Here is an 11,977-nt window from a genome sequence, read left to right as displayed (position 1 = left end):
GGGCATGGGGAAGCTTTGAAAGGCTTAAAAGAGGGGAGGGGATGGTGGCATGATTAAATTTACATCTTATAAATTTAATCTCTACACTGGCTGTAGTATAGAGATTGGATTACAGAGAGGATAAGGGAGAAGGCAGGGATACCAGTTAGAGGTAGCAACTGCAATTACTCGAGTGCATGGTGAAAGAGGCCTAAAGTAGGGTAGTCACAGTGAGCTGAAAAGAATTGGGTGGATCCTAGAGATATTTACGGGACCCAGTGAGCATAATGTGGGGATTGATCTAAGGAGGAGAATAGAAAGAGACTGCCAAGAAAGCAAGTAGGTTTCTGACTTCAGTAACTGTATGACCCATTGTGCCATTCAATGAAGGAGGGAATGCTAAAAGAGGACCAAGTTTATTGGGGGGTAAGGAGAAGAGAAGAGTTCAGTTTTTTATAGATTAAGTTTGATGTCTCCACAGGACAATGAATTTAGGAATATCATTTGGAATAGGGATATGTGTTTGAGAGTCATCAGCATGGGAGTGGATAAGATCTCCCAGGGAGGGTGTGTATTAAAGATCTAAATATAAAAATAGACCTCAAAACTCCTAGAATAAAATATTAGAGAATTCATAATCTAGGAGTGGAGTTGGTTCAGGCATGACACAAAACCAAGAAAGCACATAGGGAAAGATTTAGTCTGAGTTTAAAACTTATGCAAAAGTACTATACATAAAAATAAATGACTAATTACATACCAGGAAAAATGTTTGCATGTGGCATGTATGTTTGCATCCATGATATATATATCCCACAGCCAACTACCTTGTAGGTACCTGATAAACAACTCCTCCAGGAAACTCAACACATATACCACCTTCAATTCCCCAGGACCTGATCTCCTCCTGGACAGACATCCCTGTTCAACCTGCTCCTCTGCTAGCTTTCACTCCTGTCTGTGGTAGGCCAGGTTGTTCAAGAATGGGATATCAGAATGGGTTACCCCCTCTCATCTCTTAAAAGAAGTTCTACGCTTAGGAGACAAGGGTCCTGGGATGGATGAAGTGAAGTTGTGTGTGTTGAGGTTGGTTGTTGAAAGATCCATGTAGAGGAAAGGACAAGTGTTATCAGTCAAGTGCAGTAGGCATTGGTTATCAAGAGGGCCAGAGCTGGTCATGGTGAGAATGTTGGGGTAATGGTTTTATCTCTCGCTTCCAGTCCCCATCCTTCTTGAATCTCTCGTTGAGTTCTCTAGTCTCAGTTTCTGAGCAGCAGTTTCCCTGGTTTCCCTGCAGGCCTGGGCCCCTGGCTAGGAGTTGACCTCTGCAGCATAACGTTTCCCTCGACAGCACGACTAAGAAAAGTCATACGTGCTTTCAACCACTGAAGACCCTCATAATTGGCCTAGGGTCTGCTAGGCTCTTTTGCAGATTTGGGTCCTTCTGTTCTCACTATTTTGGAAAGTTACGCCGCGTGGACAGCAACTACAGGATCAGCAGACCTGCCTCCCTCCTTGTGGGCCCTGTGAGGAAACCATGGACTCCACCAAGTCTGAACCCCTGAAGGGATCACCAGAGGTAAGCCATTGTTGCTGTTTCTTGTTTTCCAAGGAAAACTGAGGTCTGGAGGGAAGAGCTGTTTAATTTCTTGGCAGTGTATGAGCTCTTAGCTGTTTGTGAAGAGAGGGGAGGTGGACACACTGTGAGTAGTGAGTCATGAGACAGCCATGGGGCTGTGAATTGAACCCTGGCGTCCTGACTCCCAGACCAGCAATGCTAACCACTTCTCCACCCTGCCTTTCTGGTGTTTTTGTGTACTGGTTTATGCCGCTGAGTGTATTTACTCTTTGCTGACTGCAAGAGCCCTAAAGAGCAGAAGAGATGGCTTGGCTAGAAAGTCAAAAGTCAACAATCCCCTGAGGCCCTAGGCCAAGTTTCTATTCCTGGCCACTTCCCCAGTCATCGCGGTGGTTGATGTAACTGGAGCCCCAGCCCCGCCCCAAGTGGGGCCAGACCCCTCCTACAGCTCTGGCTGTTTAAAAAATCAAACTCGGTTCTCCCTGGTTCTGCTTCAAAACAAAAGTGGGAATACTCGCTTTGGGCATCCTTGCAGTCTCGGCCACAGCGATGCCTCCGGCTGCTAAAACCAGCCCCCGGACGGTGCCAGCCTGGTAATAAAGCATCAACCACTGCGCAAAGGTGGCATAATCATCGCAACAATAACAGCTGTAATTAGGCTAACCACCATCCGCCTTCGCCCTGGCGTTTGCCCTGACTCACCCCTACGGCACGCGGGCCACTGGGGAAGAAACTGAGGCAGAGGCGGAGCCAGCAGGCTGGAAGGAACAGCAGCCCTGAATCCTGCAGCTCTCCAGGTCCAAAACCTGTTGTCTAGGATCCGCGTTAAGGGGCCAAACCCAGGAGCGTCCGCAAAGATCGATTCTGAAGTGAGCCCTTCGCCGCCGGTGACCATCCCCACCGCAAGCCGCGGGGCTCTAACATTCCCTCCCAGGCCACAGAAAAAGACCCGCTCAGAGCGCGGGGACTGGGAACCAGACTACAGCTACCTCAGGCCTTTGCGCGCAAAGGCGCGCTCCTTGCCTACGCCCCCGAAGACAGCCGCGGCCCCTCGCGCCGCGATGCCTCCTGGGAGTTGTAGGGCGGCGACTAGCTCTTTTGAGCAAGCTCTCAGGCTTGAGGACTCTATATCCCTTGGTGCCCCGCGGCTGTTTCTGACGCGACCCGGAGGCCAGGGGAGATGGGGGCGTGGCTTGCGCAGGGCCCCACCCCGCTCTCCTCCCGCTGGCTCGACGCGGCAGTGGCAGCAGGGGCGGCGGCGGAGGCGGCGGAGGCGGCAGCGGTGGCGGGGGGGAGGGGTCGGGCGGGGGGCTGGCGGCAGCGGCGGATGGACTCGCGGGTATCGGAGCTGTTCGGCGGCTGCTGCCGGCCCGGAGGGGGCCCGGCCGTAGGCGGAACCCTCAAGGCCAGGGGGGCCGGCGGCAGCAGCAGCTGCGGGGGCCCGAAGGGGAAGAAGAAGAACGGAAGGAACAGAGGGGGCAAAGCCAACAACCCCCCGTACCTGCCCCCCGAGGTGAGCACCTGAGAAGTGGCGGGGCAAGAAGAAACCACTCCTTCCGGTCCTGGGACTCCAGGGAGGCGGGACAGACAGAATTAATCCCCCCTTCCGGTGTCAAGACCCCAGGGAGGAGGGGTGCGGGAGGTGAACCCCTCCTTCTGGTCCCGGGACACCCTGGAGAAGGGGCAGAGAAACTGAACCTCCCCTCCGGTGTCAGGACCTCAGGGAGGAAGCGTGAGGAGGGAGGACCCCTCTTCTGATCTAGATTACCCCAGGAAGAGAAGTGGGGAAAGGGGATTCCATACCCTTGGGAAAAGCAGAGTAGAACACCCTGACCCCTGCCTGTGCTGCGACAGGGGAAGGGAGACTGCATTCTCGGTTGAGGAGGCAGGCAGAGTAACCACCACTTTTTCTAAACTTGTTCCACAGGGAGGAGGGGAGTACCCGGGAAAAGAGCAATATGTTCCCTCCCTGTCCCTCAGTTCACGTACACTCACACTCAGAGAACAGTGAGGCTTAGTCCTCTGTCCCTTTGCCTTTCTTTTGAGGGGCAAGAACAGGTGTGTGGAGAAGAGTTTCCACATACCTGTTCTGTCTATCCTTAAGGCAGAGAATGATTGCTACTTTGTCCCTCTCTGGAAAGGAGGACCTAGGGGAAGAGCCTAAACCATTGGTTATCAAACTTTAGCACGTATCAGAATCACCTGGATTGCCAGCCCCACCCTTAGAATTTCTGATTCAGTAAGAGAGGAGTGAGCCTGAAAATTTGCATTTCTTACAAGTTCCCATGTGAGGCTAATGCTGCTGGTCCTGGGACCATCCTTTGACAACCATTGGCCTAAACTGTCATCCTCATACCATGTTTCTGAAGCCAACCATCCTAATTCCCCGTCCTCAGCAGAATGATGAAAAGGTTGCTGGAAGTTCTTTGTTGATAGGAAAAGATCTTCCTTACCCACAATGAAGTGGAGATTATGGGTAAATACCTGTTAGAGCCTGGAAGCCAGAGGGCCTTGAAGGGATGGAATGACGACAGGAAGGGAAGAGGAAAAATAAAATGGCCAGAGAGGAGTGCGGAAATGCAGAATGGCAGAACAGGCAAATCCCATATCCCTTTGCACCCAGAAGGGGAAGGCTCAGGCAGCAGAGTATGTCTATGCTGTGCTACCACCTGGAGGAAGTAGAATAGATTGTGGGGCGGACTCAGGATTTCACCTCAACCGAGGCATGAAGGTTAGGAGACAGAAGGTAAAGGCCATAGTGAGTCTGGTTTATGGAGTCTGTCTCCTTCATTCCATTTTCTGAGTTTCTTCTGTTCATGTCAGCCCCAGCTTTGGAGCTCTGCTGCTCTCTCACCTGGGGCTCCTCTGTCATCAGACTTGTAGTGACCAGTGCTGAGCTCACCCTTTGGCCCTGGTCCAGAACCTCTTGCAGCCTCTTACTCTTGATGTCATCAGCTGAGAGGGGTGGGCAGGAAGGAAATGGTGTCTCCCAGACCAGTGGCAAAGAAAGGCCTCAAAAGCCTGGACACAGAGGAGATCTAGACTTCTGGGATCAGCAGTCTGAGGCCCGAGGGAGAAGGAAGGGGTGATCTTGCATCTAGGAAGAATGTGCTGTGCCCGATCAAAGAAAGGAGGGACTCAGGATTCCGTTCCTGGCTTAAATGGGTGACTCCTTGTGTCCTTATAGGCCTTGCCTTCAGAGAGGCCACGTTGGGGCTGAGTAGAGGGTCTTGTTTGCCACTGACTTTTGGTAGCCACTTGCCTAAGCAGGTGCCACTGGGGCTTCCTTCTCTCTTAAGTTAGCTGTCTGGGCCCCAGTGAGAATCAAGGGGAAGTAGGGATTGGGTCTGGACGGTGTGTGGTAACTGCCCCCTGTTTCTTTTCAGGCTGAAGATGGAAACATCGAATATAAAGTGAGTCTTAGGGTGGGGAGGAGCAGGGAATGGGGTAGGGTGTCCTTGCCAGCATGGGGTGATTTCTCTGAGATCCTTCCAACTTCATATTTATAGCAGTTTAGAGCTGTGGTTCAGGGTAAGGGCTCTGTACCTCATTTTGTTGAAGGGGGACTCACTGTTAGGGGGCTTAGGGATGAAGGGTTTAAGTGGAGAGGGACAGCCTGGCCTTGCAGCAGAACAGGTGGGGCCCATGTGGGTTTGGGAGGAACACCTCTAATTTCACCTCGTGATACTCCACCTGCCCTAAGCTGAAGCTGGTGAATCCATCCCAGTACCGCTTCGAGCACTTGGTGACACAAATGAAGTGGCGGCTCCAGGAGGGACGCGGTGAGGCTGTCTACCAGATTGGGGTAGAGGACAATGGGCTGCTGGTGGGGCTGGCTGAGGAGGAGATGCGGGCCTCCCTCAAGACCCTGCACCGAATGGCAGAGAAGTATGCTTCCCCTTCCCCCGCGATTCTCTTTTACCTCACTCGGGAGGCCCACGCAGACCCCGTCACCTAGGGCCTGAGGGGCCAAGGTGGGACTTTCCTTCTGCTGCTTTCTCCTGACAAAGGGCTGAAGTGGGAGGGCTCATGTTCTGGTCCCCTCCTCATTGGACTTGGGCTTTTTTGCTCCTCAAGATGTGTGTGTGTTTGTTTTAAAGGGAGCTATGGATGAGGGATGGATTGGAGGGTGGTGGGAAGTGCAGTAAGGTGTTGGGAGCTCTGCGGGAGGTACAGGAAGGCCATTGGTCCAGAGCCAGGCTGGAATAGGGGGAGTACAGGTGAGATATGGCAGCTGTGGCCTTGCTGTGACAGGGTTGGAGCAGACATCACCGTTCTCCGAGAGCGAGAAGTGGATTATGATAGCGACATGCCCCGGAAGATCACTGAGGTGTTAGTACGAAAGGTCCCTGACAACCAACAGGTGAACTCACACCCTTCCTTCCCCCCATGTCCACACTCCTTGGGTGGGCCCTGTGGTGGCAGGCTGTCCCTGGCCCAGGATCCTGGGGGCTTCCAGTTCATCACTTGCTCCCTAAAGCACCTCACTGCCCTTGACCCAGTCTTCAGTGAGAGAGGTGAGGGATTGGAGACCTTACCTCTAGCAATTCATCCACAGTTCCTAGACCTCCGTGTGGCCGTCCTGGGGAATGTGGACTCCGGGAAGTCAACTCTGCTTGGAGTCCTGACCCAGGGAGAGCTGGACAATGGGCGGGGCCGGGCTCGGCTCAACCTTTTCCGCCACCTGCATGAGATTCAGTCTGGCCGAACATCCAGCATCAGCTTCGAGATCCTGGGCTTTAACAGCAAGGGAGAGGTGCATGGGATCAACGGGACCCAGTGGGGCCAGACTCTGAGGATGGGATAGCAGTGGTGAAGGACATAGGATGGGGGCAGAGTGTGGACACTTTGGAATAGTATAGATGAAGGCCCTAAGGGCACTGTGAACAAGCTCTGTCCCTCTTAGAAAACAAATGGGGAATCAACTGAATTAAATAAAAAACGGGGCTCAGGGTTAAGAGGCAGGGTCACCCAGGGACTGGGTTAGGTCCTGGCAACTCCTAAAGGGTTGGGGAGGTTGGCAGGGGGCACTGAGAGCCCTGGGCTCTGGGCCAGGTGGTGAATTACAGCGACTCACGGACAGCAGAAGAGATCTGTGAGAGCAGCTCCAAGATGATCACCTTCATCGACCTGGCAGGCCACCACAAGTACCTGCACACCACCATCTTTGGCCTCACCTCATACTGCCCTGACTGCGCCCTGCTCCTCGTCAGTGCCAACACTGGGATTGGTATGAGGCATTGGGGCAGAGACAGGGCTGAAGGGGGTGCTGACTCTCTCCTGCCCTGGGTCTCCTCAAACCTGGGAGGCAGACTAACCCTCTCCTTCCCTCTCCTCCCTTCTGCCTTCTCACACTTCTCTCCTGCCACCTGCCTGCCTTCTCTGAGGCAGCTGGCACCACAAGGGAACATCTAGGGCTGGCCTTGGCCCTGAAAGTGCCCTTCTTCATCGTGGTCAGCAAGGTGGACCTGTGTGCCAAGACCACAGTAGAGAGGACAGTACGTCAGCTGGAGCGGGTCCTCAAGCAGCCTGGCTGCCACAAGGTCCCCATGCTGGTCACTTCTGAGGATGATGCTGTCACTGCTGCCCAGCAGTTTGCCCAGTCACCCAAGTAAGCCTGCCTCACCCTAAAACCCTGATCCACTAGGAAGGCTGCCACAGGGCCCAGGGCCCAGGGCCCAAGAATATAGGTGTCCCATCTACCAGAGCCAGACCGGTTCTGATTCAGTTTGTGGGTTTTTCAGCTTGGGATTATGGGAGGGAGTCTTTGCTGATGCCTGGGACCTGGGGATGAAGTGCGGTACAGGCATTTGCTGTCTCCCTTGAGCTTTGGGATGGGCTTCATGTGCCATGTTCCTTGGCAGGGCTTACAGAGGACCCAGTGTTCCCGAACCATTAGCAGGCAGGAGATAGAGGCCCCCAGCTGCCCAGAGCAAAGCTCACCTATGGGGTCCTGGCCTCTGCCTCCTGTTAGGACTTTCCTCATCTGTCCACTCCATTCCTCCCTCTACAGTGTCACCCCCATCTTCACACTATCCAGTGTGTCTGGAGAGAGTCTGGACCTCCTCAAAGTCTTTCTGAATATCCTGCCACCACTCACCAACAGCAAAGAGCAGGAAGAACTCATGCAGCAGCTGACGGAGTTCCAGGTACTTGGCCACCCAAACAGCCAGTAGGCTGGGGAAGCAGGGAGGGCCGATTCTGACTGAGCCCAGAGTCTGCTTAGAGACTTTGGACCTGCCGGCCCTACTTGGCAGACCTTTGATACAGTTTTCTTTGGCTTTAGGTGGATGAAATCTATACAGTACCAGAGGTGGGGACTGTTGTTGGAGGGACACTTTCCAGGTGAATTGCCTTGCTTGCTACCCACTCCACTCAGCCCTCACCCATACACTCAGAGACATCTGGCCCAAAGGAGGAGACCCTGGAGTTGAACAGAGCCCATATAAAGGATGTGCTTCTTTGCAGACTAGGCTTTCACTATCAAAAGAGCGGGAGAGGCTGGGTGTGGTGGCTCATGCCTGTGGTCCTAGCAGTCTGGGAGGCCGAGGCGAGAGGATCACTTGAGCCCAGCAGTTTGAGGTTGCTGTGAGCTAGGCTGACACCATGGCACTCTAGCCCCGGCAACAGAGTGATACTCTGTCAAAAAAAAAAAAAAAAGAGGAGTTGGAGAGGGCTAGTCTGTTGGCTTTTGAGGGAAGAAACAGTATTGCTGCTTGCTGGGAATCTCCAGGCCCCTGAGGGAGAGGTGTGAGTGTTGGGCCCCAGGAAGAAAACCAGAGTGTATTCAGCTGACTTCATCTCAAAGTAGGGAAATGAGAGGTCACTTAAGACTCTTTCCAAAGCAGGGGCTGAAACCCAAGGGGATAAACCTGCCCCTTCAGGGCTCAGGTGTTCAGTGTTGTCAAACCAGCAGGTGCCTCTCTGGCAGCCATCACCACTGGCCTTTTCTGGTGTTGCCTTCTGACTCTGAACTATGGCAGTCATCCCCACTACAAGTCTGAGTTTAGGGTTCCCTTTCCCCACTTGAGGGACTCAATCCCAGAAGGGAAGGAATGCAATGAGTGACCCCAGCAGAGTAGTGGGTAGAGGGACCTAGGCTGACACTGTGCCACCTGCCCTCTGGGCTGCAGTGGGATTTGCCGTGAGGGGGACCAGCTGGTGGTGGGCCCCACGGATGATGGCTGCTTCCTGGAGCTGAGAGTGTGCAGCATCCAGCGCAACCGTTCTGCCTGCCGTGTGCTGCGAGCTGGTCAGGCTGCTACGCTGGCCCTCGGGGACTTTGACCGTGCTCTGCTTCGCAAGGTGAGGTGGGTGGGTGGGTTGGAGAGGGAACACACAGAGATGTGCCTAGCAGACCCACTACTGAATGAGCAGCACCCATCTAAGGTGCTTCAGAGAAACTCGAAACCGAGAAGCTTATGGTCTAGTTACACAGACTGTGTATAAAAATGGTTTAGAATAGTACGACGCACATATCACTAGATATGAATCACTGTTGAGCAACACGAGTGTCCAGGACTCTTAAAAATACAAAGCATCAGAAGGGTGAGAGGACATGGGAGGTGGGTAAAGAAGGGTTCCCTTTAAGAAGGAGTTTTGAGTATTGACTTCTGTGGTCTTTGTGTTTGTAGTGTAGAGGAAGAGGAAATTCAGGAGCTGTAAGAGGGCGTGGGCGTGGCTGGGGAGGGAGAGTCTAATGCTAGGCCTGCCCTTCCTGGGCCTGGGGGCTGTGCCTCCCCAGGGCATGGTGATGGTGAGCCCCGAGATGAATCCTACCATCTGCTCAGTGTTCGAGGCAGAAATAGTCCTACTGTTCCATGCTACCACCTTCCGACGAGGATTCCAGGTGACTGTACACGTGGGCAATGTACGTCAGACAGCAGTGGTGGAGAAGATCCATGCGAAGGTGAGAGAGACCCAGCCCTGCCCCATCTCTCCAGAGAAAAATCAGAATTCTCCTGTCTCCAGAAAGGAGGGAGGCCTGGCCCCAGACTTGGAGAGATTTCCCTGATCCCACAATGGGAACAAAGCCCCACTTAGGGTGGGTTGCACCCCGGAGGGTGGACAGCCAAGGCTGGTAGAGAATGGGATGGGAGGCACTGGCTAGGGCAGTGACCACTTATCTGCTGCAGGACAAGCTGCGGACAGGGGAGAAGGCAGTGGTACGTTTCCGCTTCTTGAAACACCCAGAGTACCTGAAGGTGGGCGCCAAACTGCTGTTCCGGGAGGGTGTCACCAAGGGCATCGGCCATGTCACTGATGTGCAAGCCATTACAGCAGGAGAAGCTCAAGCCAAGATGGGCTTCTGAGTCCTCCAGGCTTGGACAGCTCTGTTGCTGTCCCTACAATATATAAGGTGACTTCCGGCCATGCTGCCCCCACCCCACTGGCGGCTCTGTGTGTTGGTAGGCTAAGGAGAGAGGGGTGCTGTCTGCCCCTTGCTCCTGCCGCAAGCTTGGTGTGGCCAGGGAGGGGCAGTCCTGAGGGAGAAGACAGAAATCAGGGCAGTGCGGAGAAGCTGTGTGCCCGCCCGGTTGGCTCATCAACCCTGGCAACACTGTGGCTTGTCTACGGAGCTGACTGCATCCACTGTCAATTCCTCGGCCCGCTTGCAGGACTGGGTGTAATTTGTTGGTGTGGTCCCTGCACTTCAGGAATTGTCACCACTGGGGGCGGCCCTCAAAAGCACTCCTTTTTCTATACCTCTTCTCAAGGCCATGTAATTGCCCATCTCTACCTGACTATGGACAAAAGCTATCTGCTCCTGGCCATGTGGTGGCCCAGGGTCTGAAGAAATGGCACAGGGACAGTGAATGGCAGTGCTCCCACCCTGTGCTGAGGCCTGAGGCCTCTTCCTCAGCTTTATCTCCCTTCCCTTCTTTACTCAAGGGCCATTTTCCCAGTTCCTCCTCTCACAGGCCCCACAGGTGCTATTTGTGCTGGCCAGGCGTGGGGCTGCCAGGCTATGGCTTGGCATACCAAAGGTCAGCTGCATGTCAATCAGTGTCGTCCTCTCCTCTGCAGTCATCTGTTGGCTTTCATGCTGGATCAAATGGTTTTACTTTCCCAGAACCACAGTTCCCCATTCTGCGACTCTCACCCGCCTTCCTGTTCCAACCTAAGCCCTCTCTTGTTTTAGTAATTTGTAGTGACCATCCCTTCCCTCTGTTGCAGGGAACCAGGAGGAAAGGGAACAATGTTGCCATATTTCCTACTCTTTAGGCATGGCCTCCCTCCTTTCCCTTTGTTAGTGTCCTGGGTTCCCATGGACTCAGGGATTTGTTGGTTGAGGTTTCTCTGCATATATATATGTATATATATATTTAAATACACATATATATTGTACAGAATAAAAGTGTTTTATTGAATACACTGTGCTTATGCTTAAGACACAGGCTCAGCTTCCTTCCAGGGCGAGGTGCCTCTCCATGATGAGAGAAGAAAAACCCCAACATTGCTGAGCCCTGAATGTGGAAAGAACCCATCTGGTATCTCATCCGCCATTTTTCTTTTCCTCTTCCTCACAGGATCAATGGTCCATTATTGTAACAAAGTATTCTGCCTGTAAATTCTCTGGGCAGAGCAGAAAGTGAAACTGAGGGCTTTTCATCTGAAATAAGTAGCTACCCTCTATTTGAGGAGTTAGTCACTTCCTAGTGTCATAATAGTAAGGAGCCCACTTCTGTGCCCTGGCAGAGATTTGGAGACTAGAGTGCTAACTACTTAAAGAGAATTTAGAGACAAATGGTAATCTGGTCCTCAAACTTTTCAGGTTTATATAATCTAAATTAGATTCTTGGAGCCATGAGGGCCACCTGGCCAAACCTTAGTCCCTCTTGCTTTTTCCACATTCAGACTCGTTAACGTATCTTATGGACACAGAAATAGGGCCCAAGGGTAAAGTCAACAGCAAAACAGGGACTACATTTTGAACATTCATCTGGCAAAAGAAATGTGATAAATGTGGCCCAAGGTCCTGTGTGACATTCTGCCTCTAGAGTATTAAAGTGATAGCTCCCCTACCATTCAGGCTCAGCTTTTTAAAATATACTGGTTTAACTTGCTACTAAGAAGCCTGTGGTTGAAGAACTTCCACCTGTATCAGGAGCTAAGAGCTGTTTACTTCCTCCTGTATAGTTGTTGATAAACAGCTGTGAGGAAGGAAAGTTATATTTGGCAGAAAGATACTGTAGCTTTCACCCAGCACTGACCTTTGCGTGTCTGTCTGCTGTTGCCTCCACAGACTCATTGCCAGTATGTTGGGGCGGGGCTGGTATTCCCAAGAAAACAGAAGGTATGTGGCTGATACTATCTTTATTGGCCATCCACTACTCCTCCCACCCCACTCCCAAACTCTATCAGTTTGGGCCTCTAGAAGTCCAGTGAAACCTAAGTTTCTACCACATTGTATTTTCT

At 52.7% G+C, this 11,977-nt stretch overlaps 1 protein-coding gene across 1 annotated transcript; it reads left to right on the top strand.

Moving 5' to 3' along the window:
• Positions 1–2,771: 2,771 nt before the first annotated feature.
• Positions 2,772–10,929, top strand: GTPBP2 (GTP binding protein 2). The gene is made up of 12 exons (XM_069487714.1): positions 2,772–3,071; positions 4,945–4,971; positions 5,262–5,446; positions 5,813–5,921; positions 6,117–6,314; positions 6,614–6,788; positions 6,950–7,169; positions 7,572–7,707; positions 7,845–7,903; positions 8,692–8,863; positions 9,303–9,467; positions 9,694–10,929. Exons 1-12 carry the CDS (start codon positions 2,886–2,888, stop codon positions 9,868–9,870), a joined length of 1,809 nt encoding a protein of 602 aa, XP_069343815.1. The 5' UTR covers positions 2,772–2,885; the 3' UTR covers positions 9,871–10,929.
• Positions 10,930–11,977: the final 1,048 nt, after the last annotated feature.

Source organism: Eulemur rufifrons, chromosome 15, assembly GCF_041146395.1.
Source record: "Eulemur rufifrons isolate Redbay chromosome 15, OSU_ERuf_1, whole genome shotgun sequence".
In the NCBI taxonomy this organism is placed as follows: Eukaryota; Metazoa; Chordata; class Mammalia; order Primates; family Lemuridae; genus Eulemur; species Eulemur rufifrons.
Note: the sequence above shows the minus strand (reverse complement) of the source record. Positions and strands in the feature narration are given on the sequence as shown.

Excerpts from the sequence above, each read along its gene's own strand:
- GTPBP2 (XM_069487714.1), top strand. The coding sequence starts at position 2,886 with ATGGACTCGCGGGTATCGGAGCTGTTCGGCGGCTGCTGCCGGCCCGGA. Across the intron at positions 6,789-6,949 it reads CAGTGCCAACACTGGGATTG|CTGGCACCACAAGGGAACAT; the intron begins GTATGAGGCATT and ends TCTCTGAGGCAG. Across the intron at positions 9,468-9,693 it reads TGGAGAAGATCCATGCGAAG|GACAAGCTGCGGACAGGGGA; the intron begins GTGAGAGAGACC and ends TATCTGCTGCAG.